At 39.9% G+C, this 23,599-nt stretch overlaps 2 protein-coding genes across 4 annotated transcripts; one reads left to right on the top strand and one right to left on the bottom strand.

The window, feature by feature from the left end:
- Window positions 1-34: 34 nt before the first annotated feature.
- On the top strand, window positions 35-4,572 carry LOC119502897 (XK-related protein 8-like). Its single transcript, XM_037794181.1, has 4 exons — window positions 35-2,120; window positions 2,767-2,957; window positions 3,282-4,164; window positions 4,197-4,572. The coding sequence occupies exons 1-3, from the start codon at window positions 1,825-1,827 to the stop codon at window positions 4,079-4,081; spliced, it is 1,287 nt and encodes a 428-aa protein (XP_037650109.1). The 5' UTR covers window positions 35-1,824; the 3' UTR covers window positions 4,082-4,164; window positions 4,197-4,572.
- Window positions 4,573-9,630: 5,058 nt separating this feature from the next.
- Window positions 9,631-23,492, bottom strand: eya3 (EYA transcriptional coactivator and phosphatase 3). Of its 3 annotated transcripts, none has more exons than XM_037794177.1 (19): window positions 23,358-23,492; window positions 18,170-18,277; window positions 17,661-17,710; window positions 17,366-17,460; window positions 17,208-17,288; window positions 17,042-17,096; window positions 16,400-16,509; window positions 16,009-16,140; window positions 15,720-15,805; window positions 14,217-14,394; window positions 13,842-14,011; window positions 13,526-13,609; window positions 13,340-13,429; window positions 12,941-12,999; window positions 12,664-12,824; window positions 12,163-12,277; window positions 10,989-11,110; window positions 10,768-10,868; window positions 9,631-10,267 (listed from the first exon to the last, which is right to left on the bottom strand). In XM_037794177.1, exons 2-19 carry the CDS (start codon window positions 18,224-18,226, stop codon window positions 10,187-10,189), a joined length of 1,827 nt encoding a protein of 608 aa, XP_037650105.1. In that variant the 5' UTR covers window positions 18,227-18,277; window positions 23,358-23,492; the 3' UTR covers window positions 9,631-10,186. The 3 variants fall into 3 exon arrangements, with proteins under 3 accessions (XP_037650105.1, XP_037650104.1, XP_037650106.1); XM_037794176.1 differs by having other exon boundaries at window positions 18,170-18,274; XM_037794178.1 differs by lacking the exon at window positions 16,009-16,140 and having other exon boundaries at window positions 18,170-18,274.
- Between the last annotated feature and the right edge of the window lie 107 nt (window positions 23,493-23,599).

The raw sequence follows: 23,599 nt of genomic DNA, 5'->3' as shown, positions 1-23,599 counted from the left end.
TAATTTGACACAAAAACGGTCCGCCAGAGTTCGAGATCAGAACTGCTCCCATAGCAACGGTCTGTTATACATAGCAACGGTCTGCTATAAAGAAATAACAAACCGTAAAACGCTGTGATTGACCAATCAGAATCGAGTATTCAACAAAGCCGTGTAATAATAACTGATAATAACAGTTTTTACTATTCCAGATATTTCATCACGTTAATGCAAGTATAAAAATCCAGTGTTGCCATAAACAAGTCCCGCTCATTGATTTGCAACCCTGCCACGATGTCCTAATACCAGCATAGGTATATTAAAGGGACAGCTGCCACAACTAAAACTTTATTAAAAAAAAAATCTATGACTGTTATGACTTCACTGCCTGTATACAATGTCATTTCAACTGTACTTGAAGCTGGGGGTAATTTGATAAGCTTATTTCTAAACCAACACAGTGAAGTGTTGGTTGTATTTCATACATTTTCTATAAAGCAAACTGTATTTTATTATCTTTACACATGGAGAACATTTGTATACTACTTTTTTCATACATACCATACAGTCATATGGGTTGCTGTTGCTGTTGTGTGAACACCTTGTATTTCCAAAATACAAAAATATAATGTTTTTTGACAAGGTAAATAATATAATAAAATAAAATAATAAATATTGAATAATAATAACAATCATAATATTTTGGACACTATAAGGGTTTTGCAAGGGTCTAAAATTGTCCTAATTTATGTCGTTAATCTTTCAATTTAAATGACTAAGATTGGATTTCTGAGGTTTTTACATGACAAAAAGGGCTATCTAAATGTGTGTTTTGGGGTGTTTCGTTGTCACCGCTGCTACTACTGGAACCTATTTGAAGGACTTTGAATGTAGCTCTCCTTTTATAATCTTTGTGTTTTGTTACTGACTGCGAAACAGCTGTTTTAGACCACTTGACAGGTTTTTATCAAGATAATATTGATGGTGCAAAACAAGTTCAAGTCGAGGGTTGATTCCTTACATGTCGACTAAGAATTGTTAGTACATATTTAACGACAGGTGACGTCTTTAGGTACAAAACAAGTTAGGTAGTTTTACTCGCTCATCCAGTGTTTGTTTAGCTTGTTTGAATGTCCCATGTGCCAAACGTCTCTGTTTACTTCAGTATCAGCGTGCACATAGACAATCCTCATCATTCAACACTAGACTGTTTGTTTATGTTCTTTTTAAATCTTTTCGGGTGTCCTAAAAGTGAATTCAAGTTGTTTTTTACGTGTTAATGTATTTTCACACTTTCAGCGTCTTTCAGTTCATTGTTTGTTTCTGTGTTCTCGTTTGCCAACAAAACTGCTGAAACCAAAAGTCAAGGTCACTACTGGTTGTTAATATTTTACCTCATTTGCCATGTGCAATCATTAAAGTGGTGACAATGTTGTATTTTAATTTGTGCTTTTTTTGTTTTTTACACTTCATGATACAGACTGATCTGATTTATTATGATGACTTATAGCTCAGTTTTTCTATTTTTTTTTATTTTTATTTTTTACAGTAAAGTAACTTAATTTGAAAATAGGAATACTATAAAGCTTAATTGTTAAACTGACAGCTTTCAATATGAGTTGTTTGTATGGAATGATTATGTTACTACGGTATGCCTTTAAAATGTTATGTAACCCTGTAGGAGGGGTTACAAAGTATTTCAACAGTGAACCTTTGCTCTGTGCCAACTTTCGGTTGTGTGTCTTCTTAAGTTAACAAGTGGTTAACAGCTTTGTCCTGAAGTATGTCTCCGCACTAGAAGCAGCCGGTTGAAGGGGATATGAGAACTTTAGTTTGACAGACACTATGGGTTTGTTCAAGTACTCCCGCGTGGACTTCCTCTTCATTTGTGTGGGTCTGCTGTTCCTGCTGCTCGACATAGTGCTGGACATATATGCCGTTGTGACTTTCTACCAGGAAAAAGCCTACGTGAGCCTCGGTATTCTGGTGCTGCTCCTCCTGGGCTCGTCCTTTCTCGTTCAGGCATTCAGCTGGCTCTGGTACAGCGACGAGGGCTCCGAGAGGCAGACAAAGGTCGAGAAATGCCTGAGCAGGAGCCAGCTCGCGCTTCTTCATGTGCTCCAGCTGGGAATCTACTTCAGGTTGTGCACTGTATATACTATAATACTCTTAAAGTGCCTCAGGTTGTGTGTTTCCTTCTGTGGTGAATATGTGTGGGGAAGCCAAGCCGGTTGTGAGAGCAGAGAAGTACGGTGTTTATTATGAGGAAGTGTCTGTTTTACATTTGGCTCTTTATCTGAGAAACTCCACCCCGGCCTGTTCATTGAAATATTCCCATTTACGGGAAATGAAATAATCTGAATGGAACAATTGTGCTGTTCCAAACTAGGGGGGTGTGGATAATACCTAATTTCAGTCAAATCTTTGAAGAGGAAAACATACAGTTATGACATCTTCTGCTATTAATGGCAATTTCTGTTTCATTTCCTCTAAATTTGGTTCATGATAGGATATTTTGTAACAGCAGAATTGTATGTATTTATGTGACCACAATGACTCAGGAATAGTAGAAACACAAGTTAAACCACATGTTCCTAGTTTACGATAGATAATTATCTTTGTTAAACTGGTGTTGAATCCAAAGTGGCTCTTTTTCATGTATTAATACCTGATGTGTGATAACACTGCAAAAAATAGATGTATTTTACATAAATGGTTATGTTTAATATGTTGTCATTCGGGTGTTTTTAACCGTGCATTCTCCTTCCCACAACTTTGTCTCCTCAGGCATGCAGGTGTCGTGGAGATCTCTTTATGCAGCTCCTACTCGAAGATCCCTGACCGCGAGGGCACCGCGGTGTTCCTGAACCACGACCTGAGCATGCTGCGGCTCGTGGAGACGTTTTCGGAGAGCTCCCCTCAGCTCGTCCTCATGCTCACCATCATCCTGCAGAGCGGCGAGCTCAGCCCTGTGACAGGTGCAGTGTGTTACTCATGTCTCACAGTTACGACATGTAGATTTGGGGGCAGAACTGTGAGTTGTAATTGTGATGGAGGCAGAAATCTTAGTCGAGGAAATCTCAAAACCTGAACAAATTAAATACTGTAATTTTGCCTATGCCATATTACGATATCCAAAATCTTAGATGATATCTAGTCTCATATCACGATATTGATGTAATGCCCAGCCCTACTCTCTAATCTTCAGCAAGAGGAAACGGGTTTCTCACAATACTTCTCGGGTTCATTTACAGTTATTTGTAGCTTCTCTAATGATGACTTCTCCTCCTCCTCCTCCTCAGTGTTGAAGGCCCTGGGGTCGGCCTCAGCCATCGCCTTCAGTGTGACCATGTACCACCGCTCCCTTCGCTCCTTCCTGCCATACAAGGAGAAGCAGCAGATGATCTCATCGGTGGTCTACTTTCTCTGGAACCTGTTCCTCATCTCGTCTCGCCTCGTCGCCCTCGCCCTCTTCGCCTCCGTGCTGCCCTGCTTCATCTTCACCCACTTCTTTTGCTCTTGGATGGTTCTGTTCTTCTTCGTCTGGCGATCCAAGACGGACTTCATGGAGGACCCCAGCGTAGAATGGCTCTACCAGGCCACCGTGGGCCTCATTTGGTATTTCGACTGGTTCAATGTGGTGAAGGGGAGGACGAGGAACAGGACTCTGCTCTATCACGGCTACATGCTGGTTGACATTTCTCTCCTCTGCGGTTTGTGGTGCTGGAAGATGATCACGGAACCGCCTTATTTCGAAATTCCACTCTTGTATGCTGTAATCACTGCTGTCAGTGTTGTTGCCGTTTACATCTTTGGTCTCTTATTTAAAATTATATATTATAAGTGCTACCATCCAAACCTGGACAAGGAGGAGTTGAAAGGGGACGCCACTGAAAAGCTCCCCGTTGGACAGGGACCGACTAGGAGTAAAACATTTTCTGGAGATGAGACAGACTCTTCTATGCCCTCACTCAGGGTCATATCTGATTCATACGACATAGATATAGAGGTTACAGATCGCAGCTTGCCCAGCCCACCAGCACCCGACCGCAAACACGTTAATAAAAGAATGAGGAAGTTGGCCGAGAACTTCTACTCCTGACCTGCATCACTTGACACCCACCAGACATGAGGAGGTTACACTGAGTCATGCAGACTTGACTGTCATGACCTGCTCCCAGATTATCTACCACTTCCACCTGTATTCTCATAAGCACTGTCTTCACTGTATTAACTGCTTTTCAAGTCTGCAAAAATGCCCATATGAACATTTAAATAGTTTTTTTGTCTCTGTAACCGTTCCTCCTGCTGGTACTAATTATCACTATTCCAGTGGAAGAAATGGGGACAAAACATACAGTCGTATTTCTGTGTAAAGATGCATTCCAATGTTCAAGGGACGTTATATCGACTTATCGTACGATACACGGACATGACCTGTCATTTGTTTTTATATATTTAGTGGTTATTTTGGTTGTTTGGTTTTATTTCATTTATGTTATTTATTTAGAATATTTTTCATAATATATTTTTCACATCCCAATTCCAATGTCTGAATATTCTTAAGAATTAAAATTTGTATAGTCTTTGAAACGGTGTACTTGCATTATTATGCTATTATATTATTATATCAGAGGCATAAAATGGTTTTAAAATGACGATATACTGTTCACTACGAAAATTGGGATCAACAAGCGGCGCTCTTCCTGGGGGCTTGGGAGTATGGGCCATCGTGGTTTTTGGCCATCGCCATCTTGGTTTTTGTGTGACGCCATCTTGGTTTTTGTCTGTCGCCATCTTGGTTTTTGTCCATCGCCATCTTGGTTTTTGTCCGTCGCCATCTTGGTTTTTGTCCGTCGCCATCTTGGTTTTTGTCCGTCGCCATCTTGGTTTTTGTCCATCTTGGTTTTTGTCCATCGCCATCTTGGTTTTTGTCTGTCACCATCTTGGTTTTTGTCTGTTGGCGTCTTGGTTTTTGTCAATCTAGGTTTTCGTTTGTCATCTTGTTTTTTTTCCATCGCCATCTTGGTTTTTGTTTGTCCATTTTCTGTCCATTTGTGATGTCACAAATATACAATATTTAGACCATTACACGGTTTTAAACGTAAACATTCTAAATCTGTCCCAGTTTATTTCCTGTTGCAGTGTATGTGAATAACATCAGCTGACAGGAAGTACACATGGACCCAAACTGTTGGAAATAAACTGGGACACATTTAGAATGTGTAAAACCGGGCAATGGTCTAAATACTGTATATTTGTGACATCAAAAAATGAACAGAAATCCTAACGGCTTGTTTCAAACGCACAATTTCTGAATACGGACTCTGTGTAATTCTCCGCATATTGAGCATTTCGATAGTTTAACAGTATTTATAAAGCACTTAAATCTGCTTTATAATAAAAAAGACATGAAAAGCTCACTTTTTACAATATGGGACCTTTAAATGTTAAAACTGAGCTACAACCTAAAAAATGCATGCTGCATTAAAGAAATTAGTGGCGTTAAAACAAGTTTGCGTGAACATGTTATCGCGTTAACATTGACAGCCCTAATATTTCTATATTTATGTAATTGTATTATTTTTTTCACAGTAATAAATAACGACTTGAGCCTGAAACTTTTTAAAGTTTATTTACACTGTATTGAGGGTCGTAGGTACACAGGAAAACCTTACAGGACTGTGTCGAGGTCCCCGACACCTACTGTGGGGGAAAATAGTGATTATTGTACTTAAATTAGCATCGATTATCATGTAAGAGTTCAGTTTACAGGATCACAGTCAGGCTCTCTACACATAACCCCTATGTGGCCTCACAGGTCCTTGAAGATGAGATGAAATACTTAAAAAAGAAAAAACAAAACACACCTATTTTTTAAAAATAACAGTATTTGGCATTGGAAAGTAAAAGAGGACACATAGAAGAATATAGCCCCTTAAACATCATCGCATGGTCAGTATTTAACAGCCATGGTATACTTCAAAACAGACATGACATGCAGACAAAGTAAAGAACAGAAAACACATTCAATAAGCAGAAAACTAAAAAGTTGCATGATGGTCTCTCAGTTTTCTCAGTTGTGTGTCAGGACTGATAGATTCACCTTCAGCTCACTCGACACCGAACAATCACACATTTTCACTTTCGGATCTGCATTAAAAATACATATGTACATGTATTTATAGATTGTGATTGTCTCTAAGCGATGCCAAGCATTTCACAGCAACAATATAAATGCAATCTCCTTTTTCAAAAAGAAATCTAAACACAAAGCAGACAAGTACATTTATGTAAAACACATGTATTTTCATATTTTCACTCCAAATTGAGATATCTATTCTTGAAAAAAATATTTTGAGAACGTATCTGACAGCAATGTAACCGTTTTAAGTCCGTCACTAAATTTTCTTTAAACACTGAATCAACATTTTCTCCCCAAAAACGGATACATAATTTTCTAGAAGGAGGCCTTTCAAACACAGTGCAGACGGGACGATCAAATCAACCAAAGTCTAGGAACAAAAAAAACAAAAAATCACTTTTAAAAAAATATTGAGTTTAAAAAAAAAAAAAAAAAAAAAAGAGTAAGATAACACTTTGGATAATATTATAACAATGCAGTGATAACATATTTCCCTTTTTGAGATTATGCATACAGATGATGGTTAAAGGCACAATATATATAAATATGCACAGTCACGCAAAGACAAAACAAAACACACACAGAAATACACATTCTTAACGGTCAAAGCTGCAGGTGTGTAAATACGAAATCTTCTTCGGGCTCAGTATTGTTCAGTCGTTAATCTCGTACGGATAGGGGAACAAGTCGACCCCCTCCGGCTCCTCTCGCTGCCTGCAAGTGAAAAAAATCCCTCCAAATACAGTTTGTGAGCAAAGTAGAGAAATGTATTGCACAGTCGTCATCATCATCATCATCATCATTATAATCATCATCATCATCATCATCCTGTGTGTTTATGCTTTGGAGAGGTGGTGGGTGGTCATGTGGCTGAAGATTCAAAGCTGTACAAGTAATCCTAGTTGTCTGACACAATTTATAATCTCCAAGTTTTGAGGAGAGCTGAAACAATTAGTTAATCAATTGATTGGTTTGCAAACTATTTTGACAATTGTTGAGTAATTTCTTAAAGCAAAAAGTACCAAAAATTCACTTGTTTTGACGTGAATATTTGCCGTTACTATTATGTCAAATAATAGTAAAAAAAAAAATTCCAAGACCCCAAAGCGACATCTTCAAAATGCTCGTTTTGACCAAAAAACACAACAAAAACCCAAAAGATATTCAGGGTTACTACATCATATCATATAAGCCAAAGAAAAAAAGAAAATCCTCACATTTGAGAAGCTAATTCTTGCCCATTTTCGCTCGAAAAAATGACTCAAATTGTTGCAGATTAATTTCTTTTCAATCGAATAATCAAGAAAATAGTCTGCATATTAATCAGTTTGTTTCAGCTCTAGTTTTAAACTAACTAATACGACGAATGTCGGCTAAATCAAACTGAGAAAAAACATGTTGAGTAATGTCTTTGGAAACAAAAAGTATGCAATTTCCCTTTTTGGTAAACAACCATTATGACATTCAATCACGTTAACAAAACAATTCTGCTTTTGTAGCAACAACATGTAAGCGTAATAAAATGTAATTCTACTGGCTAACTACTGCTTTTATCAAATTATACATCATGTGTACTGCTCTCCTGTGATGAGATGCTACAACTGTGTTCACTGAGAGAAGAGGAAACGTTTAAATTAAACCTCTTAAGTGATTGTGATCCTCCTAACAATGTATTCGCTGAGTCAGAAGCTGAGAGGTGAGAGCATGGACGGATTATGAGACAATGGATCCCCCCACACCCCATCCCTCCTACATGGGAGCAACACATCCTGCAGGTTAAAACAGAGCTCTGAGCCGTTATCTGTAGTCGGGGGTTTCATCCAAATGGAGCGCAAATTTAAAGAAAATCGGCAAAAGAAAATGTGAATTAATGTGCGTTTCCATTCACGATGAACTTGATATAGATTCCTTTTTAAGATTTGTGATCAAGATGCATCCTGAGCGATCCGTTTTACAGCATAAAGATAAACGTGTCAGTGCTCTCGGGTGGTTCAATTATGTCTCCAATACAGACATATCTGCAACAAGCCAAAAACGGCCGACATATCGGTCTCTGTCTAAAGACAAGAGACTCTGATAAGGATCAGGAACAAAACAAAACCCAAACAGGACATCCCTGGTGTTAACCGAGCTCTGGGACTTCACAACAACAAATGTCAAAGGTCACTTCAAAACAGCGGCTCTGTGCCCAGCTCTGTAATCCATCCTTTGGGTGCGATCCCTCATATTTTCCTGCCTCGACTTAAAACCCTGACTAGACAGAAAAGTTGCGTTATCCTGATTCACATCATTAAAAACCGTAAACAGATAACCAATCTCCACCAAATCCCATTGGTCTAAATACAGTATGTATTGTGCCACTTTCAACTGAACACTTTTCAAGGATTTTTTTGACGGAAGTTCGTCTCCTTATGGGATTTCAAGGATACTTAGGACTGTCCTCTGAGGAACCCCCAAAAAACCAACTGCGTCAATATACTAATAGTATAACGGCCATGTTTGTAGTCTTGTGTCAAACACATTTTCGAGGCAATAACAGTTTTGTTTAGAAGTAGGAGCATTTTCTCAACCCTTATTTAACTTTGGAGATCCAAGCAGCGTGTCTCAAATCCAAACCACATACTGAATCTGAAGTAGGTTTTTAGTTTATAGTGTCTCACTAAAAAAAAAAAGGCTCGAGTTTGCTATGTTATGATTTTAGCATATTGTTTTATGCTAAATGCAGTACCTGTGAGGGTTTCTGGACAATATTTGTCATTGTTTTGTGTTGTTAATGGATTTCAAATAATAAATATATACATGCATTTGCATAAAGTAGCATATTTATCCACTCCCATGTTGATAAGAGTATTAAATACTTGACAAATCTCCCTTTAAGGTACATTTAGAACAGATAAACAATGTGCGATTAATTGCGATTATGTATTTTAATTGATTGACAGCCCTAGTATGTTAATTGTTTTACATACTAACTGCTAAAAGACGATTAGTATGTAGTACATACTGCATTAGAATGAATATGTAGTATGGATTTGGGACACAGCTGAAGTTTTCATTGGACCTGTGTATTGCCTTACTAATACTACGACTACTAGTGGGGCAGGAACTTCTTAGGAACAACTCTACTGGAAAACTCCTGAGTTGTTGCTGAAACTGATCAGAGTTTGGTTTATGCGTGGTGCATCCTGACCTGCTCTACTTACTTCCTTTCATATTACAGAAAGGTCAGCGCCTCTGATTCTCAGCACATTTACTGACCACAGATCAGATCAAATATTCTATATTTATAAAAAAAGGAACACTAGTGGGCTGTTGCAGCACAGTGGAGAGATCAGGACAGCTGACTGATGGTCATGACCCAAGTTATGTTTCCAGTTCCTCATGATAAACAGTTGACTGGGAGGTTAATAGTGGGAATATTTGATACTTGATGACTGTTGGTAACTTCTGCAAAGTGATGCTTTCAGGTCTTTGAATGAGTGCAAAACAACCCAGAGAGAGATTTCTTTTTTTAACAAATTTGCTTTGATATTATTATTTCAGTTACACAGAGCCTAAATAAAAAGCTACAATAACAAAAGCCGATAAACAACAGCGACCCTTTGGTTGTTAAAATCCAGAAAGAAGAAATAAAAATTAGAGGGATCGTTTCACTGCAGGAGATTTTGATACTTAAAAAGAAAATGAGACCAAGGAGGAAAAAAAAATATGGATGTCTTCCCTTCTGTGTCCAAATCAGTGCCAGTTTCAGCCGTGGTGAGGTTAGCTGCCGTAGAGGAGGGAGTGCTGGGCGTGAGGAACACTTAACTCAGCCAGTCCGTTTCTCGCAGTCAGCTCCGACCCAAAGTCCGCCTCAGTGCGTCACCGTCACACATCACACAGTGAGTCATTAGTCGTCAAGTGAGGGCAGATTTTCTAATGTGAGCGTGTGTCGTTCGGGGGGAGGGGAAGGGAGAAGGGGGTCGTGGAGGGTTTTCCTCACACAATGTCACTCCACAGACCCGACAGGACGACGACTACGTTTTCCCTTTTAGTGTGTGACATTTCAGCGCCGCCTCCTTTTTACAAGAAGTCCAGTTCCAGCGCTTGGTGCAGGGACACGAGGTCGCCGTGAGTGGAGATCCGCCAGAAAGGCATGTTGTGCTGCAGACAGAGAGACAGACACAAACCAAAAACACACAACAGTGTGTCAGAAACACTTCAAATGTAGCAGTAAATGTAGTCTGACAACTGACAGTCGGTAAAAACTAATTGGTAAAACGCTGGCTGCTTGACGATCAGACTGGATTTCCATTTCATTTGAATTATTCGAATAAACAAATCTGATGTGACGGTGGCGATTCATGAGTCTGGAACCAGGCTGGTAAAACACAGCCAACATGGTAGTTCTGCAGCCAAAGAGAAGCTCCACACTTGACTTGAATCGCTGCAGTACACTGGGAACTTGTTGTGACATCAAATGGAAACGCCCACTAAGTCGTTGCAAAAAGCAGTGACGTAGGTTACCAAAATAAAGTTATGAATAATGTGATGCTAGCACTAGCTGAGGCAACGTTAGCGCCAGACCTAACTTTGCTTGAGTAAACTGCCTACAGGCTAAACACACAAGAGAAGGCAGCAGTAAGGAGACATGAACAGTTCACCTGTTTTGCTGCAAACTCCTCATCTCGACCGTCGCCGATCACCACGTAAGTCACTTTCTTTCCAAAGCGAGAGACGATCCTCTCGAAGCAACTCTCTTTCCCTGCAGGACGGCACACCGCAGGGAGAAATAAGACTTTACAAAAGCAGCATCTCAACATGATTTCCTCCTCTGTCACAGTGGAGAAGAAGAATTAATTGTACTCAGCGTTTTCATGCGTACCTATTTTAGTGGCACTGTAGATGTTCTCGATGGGGAAGACATCTCCCAGGCCGTAGAGCAGCACCTTCGCCAGAGCTGGGACCAGCTGAGTGGTGGTGACCAACACATTCATACACTTCCCCCTGTTGGTGGAATATCACATACACAGAATACAGGTCAGGCAGAAATATGGGCTCACAGATGACAAGCTTTATCAGAGCACAGCATTTTAGAGATTTATCCAAACAAATTCAGCAAAAGAAAATCACAGGCAAGCTTCTACTTCTATCCATTCACATAATATCTCGTGTTGCATCATCTTCTGATTAAACTAGGGCTGTCAAATTCGTTTTAACGCCACTAATGTCTTTAACGTATTAATGCAACTTGCAATTTTTAGGTTGTAGCAGACAAGCTAGAGAGAAGATACTGGCGTCATATGAAACTAAAAAACCTAAGGAATCCATTGGTACCAACCATGTCATACTAGCTTGTCGTGAAGGAGGCTAAATAACGCACCAACTTGCGCTACATTTTGGCGAGGAAAAACGGTCATGGCCATTTTCAAAAGGGGTCCCTTGACCTTTGACCTCCAGATATGTGAATGTAAATGGGTTCTCTGGGTACCCACGAGTCTCCCCTTTACAGACATGCCCACTTTATGATAATCACATGCAGTTTGGGGCAAGTCATAGTCAAGTCAGCACACTGACACACTGACAGCTGTTGTTGCCTGTTGGGCTGCAGTTTGCCATGTTATGATTTGAGCATATTTTCTATGCTAAATGCAGTACCTGTGAGGGTTTATGGACAATATTTGTCATTGCTTTGTGTTGTAAATTGATTTCCAATAATAAATATATACATAAATTTGCATAAAGCAGCATATTTGTCCACTCCCATGTTGATAAGAGTATTAAATTCTTGACAAATCTCCCTTTAAGGTTCATTTTGAATGGATAAAAAATGTGCGATTAATCACGATTAAATATTTTAATCGATCGACAGCCCTGGAATAAGCGCTGCCTTTTTAATCTCAACTCCCAGTCATTTGGTTCACTAAGCCAAAACTGTTACTACATTTTATGGTTATGTTAAATAAAGCTGTCACCTTAATGACTAGAGCACACTTTACTCATCTTGCTGTAGAGTATGACCTAAAAGATTTGTAGTAAATAACAACCTCTGCTCAGACCTGGACTGGATGAGCAGCAGAGACTTGAGGGCGGTGCTGAGCCACGCGTCCGTAACGTTCTCGATCTCAGACTGAAGCCGGAGAAGCAGCTCCCTCTTCATAGGACTCAACAGGCCTGAAAGACATAATATGTAGTTAAATATACAACTTCAATACCACAAAGATGTAGATACCACCATCAGCCTATCAGGGAGAAACATGGGGAAAGTCAGATCTGTTGTGTGTTTGTTGCCTTTTGCATTTATTGGACTGTGGAACTAACTTGACTGCTTTCAAACTATAAACAAACAATTCACATTACTGGAAGTGCTCCGAGGTTTTTCCTTAGGAAAACAGACATACCAAAAACAGGCCATTAAAAGCATGAAACATAAGAGTCAAGGGGAAAGAACAACTTCTGAACACTGTCTTACTTTAATTATAGAACGTTTTTCAAGTGCCACTGTGCACCATATCATTTCTCTTGTGTGCAAAACAGAATTATCATCGATGCCAACTCACCTCCAACGTTCCCTTTATAGTTATTGTAGATCTCTTTTAGCCGGCGGTAGCGAAAGGCCAGTTTCCGCATCCACTCCACGCCTCCCTGGACCCCCGCGGTGGTTCCTGACGCCCCTCCTCCACTGGAACCGTTAAAGCCGTCCGCCACGAAGTTGTAGTTACTGGAGTAGGGAGAAAATGATTGTGATTTGTTTGGATGAGTTATGATGTTGAAGTGTGAAATAGGTCTGTGTGTGATGAGGTGGTCGTTATACAGCATATTGTAAACATAACACACCTCAGCTCCTGTCCGTTGTCATCAGAGGCAACATCCTCAACATGGACTTGATCACACTCCTTAAAGGAAACAAATCATTTTTTTAGAGATTGTATAATAATGTATATTCACTTGTACAAAGAAACCACATCCATGTTCAGTTAGGAAAGTCATAATATAGTCATAAGCTTGAGATGGTGGATCTTTGCAACAGCCTCTTAAACTGCCATTTGATTGGCTGCGAGTTTGCAAACGCCCATAATGACTGCGAGGAGCACCTCTAGTTAGTTTTATTCTCCGGAACTCAGGGAGGCTTAAAAATGGATCAGGAAAAGTTACGACTGTCAAAAACAGAAGAGGTTTCTCATTAATCCTGGTTAGTACCGGCTGCTGTGACCGTCTGAATGTTTCTCACTGTACCTCCAGGTCATTGAAGAACAGGTGAGTGTCCGCCAGCTCAAAGATCAGCTCCTCCATCTGCAAGCCGAGGTTCAGCACCGTCGCTGGGTCCTAACAAACACAACACGGGCTCATGATGAATCTTTTATGCAATAAACAGAGTCCGATTTATTTCAAAACTTTTTTTGCTTATTCACAGAAACCAACCTTGCCAAACTTCTGTGCGTAGGAGCCAGTGAGCAGAGAGTGGAATATAATAATGGTCTCATCCAGATCCCACAGAAAAATGCGCTAAAAAAAAGAGCAGAAAAATAATATTACACTTTGCATTTTAAAAGTAATAATTTTATCTTTTATATTTTACAATTGACAGGAAACAAATATTTACCACTAAATCATATTAAAAAGGATCTTTTTTTTACCTTAAATTAGTGGCGTTGAAATAAATTTATGTTAACGAGTTATTAAGGCGTTAACTTTGACAGCCCTGGTGCAAAGATAAGTAACCTAGGGACTTGGTTACCTCCAGGTCACTTTCAGCAGGTGGGGAGCTGTCAGACCTCTTGCCCTTCCCTTTGGATTTGCCAACAGAGTTCCTGCGTCCGACCTCGTCCTGATCTCTGGCTCCGGCGGGGAGAGCCAAACTGGTAGGAAGGGCTGCACCTGCCGGGAGGTTCTCTGGTGGGGACGCATCTTAATACAAGAAAGGCTGAAATTAGTTCTGGTTAATCAAACTAGAACAAGGATTACAAATCCCACATATTAGTGCAGTGAATGCTGCAGAACAGTGCATGTGAATACTCAATGTGACAACATGGTGCTTCTAAAAACAGCCATCACAATGTAATCTAGCTCTAATGTCAAATAGAAATAATAGCCATCAAAGTGCGGTGGTTACCTCTGGGAGGCAGTCCGGCTGAGGCGGCCTGCTCCGACTTCACGGCTGAATATCCGGCCACGCCCACACCGGCGCCGTGGTCCTCGCTGCTGGGCAGCCCGGCGGGCACGTAGCTGGGAGGCAGAGGGTAGTACTGAGAGAACTGACCCTGGCCCAGAGAGTTGTAGCTGCTAAATTCCTGGAGGAAATAAGAAAAACAAGGAGAAGGGTGAGCCTGATGAGGCGGTCTGCAGAAACATTATGCAGAAACAATCTCCAGCTTCCAAACACTTCTCATATCATTCACCATAACTGTGATGAACTTTGATAAAATGATCCTCAGGGCATAATGATCGTTCATTTATTGTACGTCTTCAATAACATTTCACCACATTAAAGAATCAGGGTCTTTTACGTTAACTAAGTTTTATGTTACATTTTCAAACATCAAAACAGAAGAAAAAAGCAATGAAATTTCAAAATTTCAAACTGTTTAATATGTAGTTATACTGCAAGTAATGTCATGACCAATCACGGTTGCCAGTGTCGTCGTAGTAACAACTGCAAGTTGTGTTTTCTCTCCTAACAACGAGATCACATCACCATTAAAAATGCTTGTTTGTCCCTGTACACCTCAACTATAAGGTTATTTTAATTCTGAAGAAAATAAAAGAATATATTTAACAAATCAGCATTTTTAACTGTATTCACATTGTTTACTTTAAGTCAAAATATTTATCCGTAAATCTGCAGAACACCTGCAGATTTGTTAAAATCCAGAAGCATCTGTGTACATACAGTATATGCATGTTATATTGGGGGTTGGGGGACAAAATGTACTTTGAAAGGGTGCCGTGGTCTAAAAACTAAATTAGTATACGCTGGTATATCGTGTATACATAGAGTGGTGCAGGAAGTCAATGGGTTTTTAGTTAGATGCCTGAAATAAGGTCTGTGGTTAACACAAGCTGAAGAGATTTTAACGTTTTGTTCTACGATATCAAATATGTCAGTAAATACCCCGCTTTGAAGCTTTTATATGTCTTTAAAAAGGCGGCTGCTAACAACTGGTTAAATGAGACGACTAAACATCACCCCGACTCGTCTTAAAAAGTGGTGTTCATTTGTGAAGATTATTTTACGGAACAAAATGTGTCAGTATCATAAACGTGTGTTTGCCACAGAGCTTATTTTCTGCAATAATCCAAAACCCAATGGAGAAATCCTATTGGCTTTTTGTAGAGGGAACCAGGACGATGCTAACTTCCTGGTTGACCTACAAAAATAACATCCTCCCTGGAGCACCCTATTTTGGACCTTGTTTATCTATATGATGCATCATTGTGCAATACTTTTTTTTTTGTGTGTTGATTTTCTTTTGGTATTTTGATCATTCTAAAATAGACTTACAAATGGAATAGACTTACAAATATTTGGGGTTTCATGTGTACTAATAATTTAATGAACAAAAAGAGACAGAGTTTTGTTGTTCATTTCTTTGAGGGACACTAACGTACTCCTTACCTGCTGAGCCACTGTGGGGGAGGTTGTGGTGGCGGCCGTAGCCGAGGGGATGCCGGAGTACACACTGGATGTTGTGAAGCTTGAGCCTGGAGACAAGAGAGAGCTCGACTAAAACAGTGCCGGAGGAAAATAAAAGCATTTCTACAAACAGTATTTGAGGTGATTGACAACAAGAGAGGAAGACAGAGCTGTGCCGCTGCGAGATCTCCTTTATTTTTTGCAGCGCTTCTCATATTTGCAGAGAGTGTGGCAGCGTTATCTCGTGAGGCAGAGTGAGGTTGCAGCTTGCCTTGGTATGAGTAGTGCAGCTGGCTTGGCTGGGTTGAGGTATATGCGGTGCTGAAGCTGAGAAACCCAGGCTGGCCACCAGAGGGCGCCTCAGGCAGCCCTGTCTCTGTTTTAATGCCTGGCCACATAGCACCTGAAGATGAAAGAGAGCAATGGAAGCAGAGGATGAAAGAGGCAGCGAGAGGAACTGAAGATGGGGCAAAGTTAAGAAACCAGGTTCCTTCAGTCCAGATGTGGGTGTTTAAAAGCAGAGATCAAAAAGCAAATCGATTCCACAGCGCCAAAGCACAGTAAGGCCTCTGAAGCAAAGTAACAAAAAAAGGTGTGATGCTAGGTGTTTTAGTGAGCAGACAGTGTTAAAATAGGCTGTTAGAGTAGGAGCGGGGACTAACCAAAGGGCGGGAGGCCGTAGGTCTGGCCCGTCTGGGGGAAGGAGGAGTACACAGTGGACTGGGCCAGAGGAGGGAAGGCCACCTGGCCGGTGTACGACGTCACTGCTGGGCTGAAAGAAAGAGAAGCAGCATTAAAAAAAATAGGAGATCTACTACTAGGGCTCAGGACCTTTTACATGTATTGGTGCACAAAATTTGGTTGGCATTAGGGATGCTAACCGTTAACCGATTATTAACCGTTAACCGATTAAAGGTTAATTTTTAACATCCCTAATATACCGTAGAGGAAAGTCAGCCTAAAATCCTCTGAAGAGTTCTGTTAAATGAACATTATACGGTATTTTGTGATGGCAAATTTGGACACTGTTTTATCCCCCTACAGACCAGAGAGTCTTGTCTAAATTTTAAAATGGAAAGTGTTGTTTCGGTGCAGACATCATCTCCAACAAACACAATTATAAGTGCACACACAGAAAGCTAGATTACAGCTGCAGTGGTGAACGCCTAGTGTCATTTTTTACTTGTGAGTCAAATGGTAGCACACTGGAGCCCCGCACCATACGTCACAGTTCACCTTCTTAAATCGGCATAGCATTAGAATAGGATAAATGATAACACATTTGTTCCATGCAGTGTACTCACTTGCTGCCTTGATAAACCTGTTGGGTGTATTCAGATGTTGCGGTTGAGTCTGTGGCTGTTAAAAAAAAAAAAAAGACAACACGGCTTCAGTTACAAGAGCAGCTTTCTCCTTATTAAGACCTTTAATGTGCACCGTTTAGAACGGAGACCGTGTTTCTATTCGTACCAGAATGTGCGTACGAGTTCATGGAGTCGCTGCATGCTTGAGGCGCTGCCCCTCTGTCTGCGTCCGACTGCTCCTGATCACCTGGAATCAGACTAATTGTCAATATCTTTCAGGTATGGGGGGGGGAGATTTCAGGGGGGGATGTATTTTCTACTTACCTGGATCGAGCTGGGCTGAGGACAGGGCAGAGTAAGAGCTGTCCTGCTCTGATGAACCCAACACAGCAGCTGGACTCCCGTCGTCACCTAAATTACTGGAAGAGCATAAAGAATCCATTATAATCATAGAATCTCTGCTGCTAGCTATGTAAAACAAAATAATTAAACCTGGCAAAAAAAGCCAAGACAACAATCACATAAAAAACAATCCACAGAAAACAATCTTTAATAGTCTGTTCAAAAATTCCATCAAAATGACTCAACAGATCAGAAACAGATCTCACTGCAGACCAACCTCGACTCTTTCTCCAGTCTACCGGCTATCTCAAGCTTCGCCTTCTTTGCCTGCAAACACACAAAAAGAAGTTTATGTAGATGGTTTTCACCATAATTCGATTTTCTCAGCTGCTTCACAAATGTGATATGCATTTTTTTTTTCAATAGTATTCGTAGCCAATAAAGTCAGTTGAAAATAATATCATAAAAAACTGAAGGTCAATACAAGAAATACTGAAATATTACTTTTGAACAATAGTTGTCCTTCAGAGTTGCAAGTATTCTTTCATGACGCATTTAAGTATATTTGCTCTATAGCATTTAAAAGAAATAAAACTTGACATCAGTACATTCAACTAAATATTGCAGATACACACACAGTACCACAATACTACAATATACTATGCTGGGGAAAAGGATGTACACAAAAGTTTGCACAAATCCTGCAGCTGTGAATACTGTGAAATTACTGTTGCACCAACTTACAGAGTAGAAAGCAACATTTGGCGTCATCGTGTGCAGACTCACCGGCAGCTCAGGCAGCTCCTGCGAGTCGACCATCTCTGCAGCGGAGCGACCCGACATGTCTGCACGCACAGCCTACTCTCTGCACCTGGAAAGCCTGTCCGGACCCTGCTTTACACAAACCACAGGAGCAAAAAAGCACAGAGCAAATTGGGATCATGCCTTATGTAGTTTCCCCGAAGCGTGACTCTCCCCTCCTCCGGTTTCATAAATACTCATCGATGCATCCCTCCCCCTTCGCCACTATCGCGGGGGTGATCAGCAGGGGAGGTGGCGGCACGGGTGGAAATGGGGCACCCTGGTCTTTAATCTCCCACACTGACGTTGCCCTATGTCCCCAGCACGCGTGGGTTTACCGTGGGATTAAGGAAGCGTGCCACTTTACATGTGACCTAACATTCATTCAACGAAAACATATTCTCCAGACGCATTAGCTGCTCAGGTGCAAGCTGTTGTATCAATAGATGCCCCGAGGCAGGGGATAAGATCTAACCTCGTGTTGTCCACTGCCGCCTCCACGGCACGGCTGGAACATTTATCTAACTGACATAATGTCAGCTTGTGTAAGTGAACTCAAAAACGTATTGCATTTGAAGGAAAATAAAGCCACTGGATGATGGACTGATGATAAATTAACTCACATACTTGTCAAGTCAATTTTATTTGTATAGCCCAAAATCAGAAATTACAAATTTGCCTCGGGGGGCTTTACAATCTGTACAAGATACGACACCCTCTGTCCTTCACAGTGCGACCCTCTCATCGGATAAGGAAAAACTTAAACAAAAAAAAAACCCTTTAACAGGAATAAAAGTGGAAGAAACCTCCGGAAGAGCAACAGAGCAGGGATCCCCCTTCCAGGATGGACAGACGTGCAATAGATGTCGTGTGTACAGAGTAACAACATAATGAAAATACAACATAGACAATCCATATGACAAAAAATAATACGTATAATGTGAACATATGTGAGAAGGTGGATCCAGGAGGATGTCAAGCAGCTTTCCGGCGTCGCCAAACAGATAGAGCCCGAGCAACACGACCTCCTCTCCATGACAAATAGGTAGAACCAGAGCAACACGACCTCCTCTCCACGCCAACCACATAGAGCCCGAGCAACACAACCTCCTCTCCACGCCAGATAGGTAGGGCCAGAGCAACACAACCTCCTCTTCACGCCGAATAAATAGAGCCAGAGCAACACAACCTCCTCTCCACCATGGAACCTAGTTAACTTACATATATTTTAGATATTTCAACTAGAGACTGCATAAAAAATACAATCAATCCCATAAAGATAATCTGTACTTTCTCAGCTCCACTGATCCCGACACATGTTGTGCTCTCAGGCAACTGGTTTTTAATAATAATTCATTGCTAATTTCTCAAACCAGAGACTCCCAGTTTATATACACTGCTGCTTTTTCTGATTGATTTGACTTGAATACATCAAAGCCCCCGTCCGTCCGTCCGTCCTGCTGTTGCCACCGGTAACAGAGCCGCTCACGGTCGCCTCTCCTCTGCCAGCATCACAACAACACTGGGGTTGAATAGTGCTACCCGAGGAACAACATCGCCCTGATACAGGATCCTCCGGGAGTCTCAGCTTCAACTGATTGCTGTCTTTTCCCTGAGGGTGGAGTATCAAGTCTATAGGGGACACCACAGACCCGGGGAAATCAGTTAAGCAGCGGCTTTGGAAGCTAAACTAAACATCCTATGTCGTGTTGGACTTGACTTGACATGTACGTGTGCACCAAGCATATGATATTACGTGCAGATCTGCAGATCCTCAAGATCAACACTCTCACTATCCCTGGACGATTCAAGAAACCACTTCACCGTGTATTGTCCTCTTTTCATTTGTTTAACTCTGTGTATTTATCTGTATCTCTACATCACCGCAAATGAAGGAAACCTCAATGATGTTAGAATGTATATATTTGACAAAAAAAAGAAGAAGTCAGAAACGTCTTATTTTACTGAATGTGTAATTTCCTGATATTTTCCTTAAAAGTTTTCTAGAAAGAGATATGTAATATTGTTAGTGATATAGAAAAGGGAAATGGACAATGCTCTAAGACAATTGTTTGTGTTTATATCACGTTGTTGATTTTCAGAGGAATTTCATTATAAGAACTGTTCAGATCTTAAAGCTGCAGTAGGCAGATTGGAGCAAATATAATTAAAAAAAAAGTTCTTTTTATTTAACGGTCACTATATCCTGTCAGTAGTGCATGAGACAGGTAATCTGAAAAAAATCATACGTACTGTAAATACGTATTTACAGAGTTAGTTATGCATATTTGCAAATCGCCCTTTATTTTTGTGGATGTGACTCTACACAACACAAATACATGGATAGTGAAATATTTGGAAATCATGATACACATTTGTGGAATATTTTCTGTAGATTACAACTAATAAAGTCCAATAAAAACTTCTATAACTAACAAGCCTCCTTTTTAGATTTATATTTAACTAAAATACAAAAGTCATATGAAGACCTTCTGGTAATGCTTTACTTTATAGGTCCCATATTTTCCTAATTCTATCCTAGACGGGAAGAAATATGACTCTGTGTATTATCAGGAAGGTTTCTGTAAAATATGTGTATTTATAGGGAAAATGGATACAGTGGTCAGTTCTCAACTAATTATTAGTGTAACCTAGAGAGTATTTCAGGCCAGCTATAAACTAACATAAAATTTCTTTGCAGTCCAGAAACCTTCCTGAGAATACACAGTCATATTACAGTATTAGGAAAATATGGGACCTATTAAGTAAAGCATCACCAGAAGGTCTTCATATGACTTTTGTATTTTAGTTACATATAAATCTAAAAAGGAGGCTTCTTAGTTTGGTTCCAGTTACTTTCTAGAGAGATTAAAATGACTTCTCATTGTTTGCAGATCACATATATACATCTCTGAATACTTTCTACACCTCCATGTCGCTGGTACTGTTTGTCCTACACACTGCAAATTAAACACTGTTTAACAGAAAGCCAGATACAGCAGCACAACATCAACATAGAAGTTTTGCCTAATGATGCCAAAAATACTCTGCCTACTGATGCTTTAATAACTAGAAATACTGACCGAGGTCGTTTTCAACCACAGTAAATATGAATTCAACTTTATGAGTGTTGAGTCAGTTGCAAATAAATCTTATGTTAGTTTATAGCTGGCCTGAAATACTCTCTAGGTTACACTAATAATTAGTTGAGAACTGACCACTGTATCCCATTTTCCCTATAAATACTTTCCAGAAACCTTCCTGAGAATACAGTCATATTACAGTATTAGGAAAATATGGGACCTATTAAGTAAAGCATCACCAGAAGGTCTTCATATGACTTTTGTATTTTAGTTACATATAAATCTAAAAAGGAGGCTTCTTAGTTTGGTTCCAATTACTTTCTAGTGAGATTAAAATGACTTCTTATTGTTTGCAGATCACATATATACATCTTTGAATACTTTCCACACCTCCATGTCTCTGGTATTGTTCGTCCTGCACACTGCAAATTAAACACTGTTTATCAGAAAAGCCAGGTACATCAGCACAGCATCATCTCAAGGTAAACCTCCTCTCCATCATGTCATCTGCAGACTGTATACATATTACACATTTATGTATATATACTGTATATTTGTTTTATGAACTTGTCCTATCATTTGACCACTTCTATTATTATTGATATGTTTTGTGATGTTCTGTTTTAGCAGTTACCATATCTTATTCTTTATTTATCTGCTTTAATTGTCTTGTGAAGCACTTTGTAACATCTGTTTTGAGAAGTGCTATATAAATAAATGTATTATTATTATTATTATATGACTTTTGTATTTTAGTTACAGATAAATCTAAAAAGGAGGCTTCTTAGTTTGGTTCCAATTACTTTCTAGAGAGATTAAAATGACTTCTCATTGTTTGCAGATCACATATATACATCTCTGAATACTTTCCACACCTCCATGTCTCTGGTACTGTTTGTCCTACACACTGCAAATTAAACACTGTTTATCAGAAAAGCCAGGTAAATCAGCACCTCATCATCTCAAGGTAAACCTCCTCTCCATCATGTCATCTGCAGACTGTATACATATTACACATTTATGTATATATACTGTATATTTGTTTTATGAACTTGTCCTATCATTTGACCACTTCTATTATTATTATTGATATGTTTTGTGATGTTCTGTTTTAGCAGTTACCATATCTTATTCTTTATTTATCTGCTTTAATTGTCTTGTGAAGCACTTTGTAACATCTGTTTTGAGAAGTGCTATATAAATAAATGTATTATTATTATTATTATTATTATATGACTTTTGTATTTTAGTTACATATAAATCTAAAAAGGAGGCTTCTTAGTTTGGTTCAATTACTTTCTAGAGAGATTAAAATGACTTTTCATTGTTTGCAGATCACACATATACATCTCTGAATACTTTCTACACCTCCATGTCTCTGGTACTGTTTGTCCTGCACACTGCAAATTAAACACTGTTTATCATAAAGCCAGGTAAATCAGCAGCACCTCATCATCTCAAGGTAAACCTCCTCTCATCATGTCATCATAGCACACAACCGTTACATTAGCTGTTAGCTGAATCCAGCAGTTAGACGCAGCCCAGAGGACGGTTAGCTGTGTGAAGGTGACGTCTGACATCAGACTAACACCTGGAACACAGTAGCTCATTTATCTTTAATTTAAAAGACACAGAAAGGTTGAAACATAAAAAGGTCAACACAATAAGCTAGATAAAGTAAACTAACACCAACTGTGAGCAACTATAACAACACTAATTAAACACAGCACTCCAGCATTTAGACGGCGCCGTGCTAGCTTCCTAACAGGAACGTTAGCAGACAGAGTCGCTTTATTAACATCAATTTTAATGGATAAAAACTGTGTAATTCCTTGTTTATTTGACATGCACACTAGCTGACGTGTCTGGGGTTTACGGTGGTTAAATAATAATTAAAATAAATAAATAGTTAGTGTGGCTAACGAGCATGAAAGTTTTCCATTCCAGGAATTAGTCGGGACCCAGCAGCCATTAGAGTGGGTGATAATATGGCATCGTGTGAAAGCATCTCACTCCTGCTGCACACAACTGTGAACTTATAGCTACACAAATACTCCTAACACACCAACAATATTCAAACCCAGTCTTACCATTGATGGGATGAGAAACGCTTTTATTTAAGCGTCTGTTATTGAATCCACACTGTCACAAGCTTTGTCTGTTGTTAGGGAGCACTTTTTGGCAGGAAGTTGTCGTTGCTGGGCCTACTGCGCATGCGCAGAATGTTTCATTCAACAGCAGTGGAGTGATGGGAATTCCGGCTCTTTTTAGTGAGCCGGATCATTTGGCTCAGCTCACCAAAGAAGAGCCGGCTCTTTCGGCTCCCAAACGG

The sequence above is a fragment of the Sebastes umbrosus genome, chromosome 15, assembly GCF_015220745.1.
Source record: "Sebastes umbrosus isolate fSebUmb1 chromosome 15, fSebUmb1.pri, whole genome shotgun sequence".
NCBI lineage: Eukaryota > Metazoa > Chordata > Actinopteri > Perciformes > Sebastidae > Sebastes > Sebastes umbrosus.
The sequence above is the reverse complement of the archived record's forward strand: the minus strand, read 5'-3'. Positions and strand labels throughout refer to the sequence as shown.

What these genes read in the sequence shown, in the direction of transcription:
- eya3 (XM_037794177.1), bottom strand. Translation starts at nt 18,226, where the DNA reads ATGTCGGGTCGCTCCGCTGCAGAGATGGTCGACTCGCAGGAGCTGCCT. An exon ending in CCCCCACAGTGGCTCAGCAG is followed by an intron (nt 14,395 to 15,719) that starts GTAAGGAGTACG and finishes TATTTCCTCCAG; the next exon opens with GAATTTAGCAGCTACAACTC. An exon ending in CTATAAAGGGAACGTTGGAG is followed by an intron (nt 12,278 to 12,663) that starts GTGAGTTGGCAT and finishes TATGTCTTTCAG; the next exon opens with GCCTGTTGAGTCCTATGAAG.
- LOC119502897 (XM_037794181.1), top strand. Translation starts at nt 1,825, where the DNA reads ATGGGTTTGTTCAAGTACTCCCGCGTGGACTTCCTCTTCATTTGTGTG. An exon ending in CAGCTGGGAATCTACTTCAG is followed by an intron (nt 2,121 to 2,766) that starts GTTGTGCACTGT and finishes TTGTCTCCTCAG; the next exon opens with GCATGCAGGTGTCGTGGAGA. An exon ending in CGAGCTCAGCCCTGTGACAG is followed by an intron (nt 2,958 to 3,281) that starts GTGCAGTGTGTT and finishes CCTCCTCCTCAG; the next exon opens with TGTTGAAGGCCCTGGGGTCG.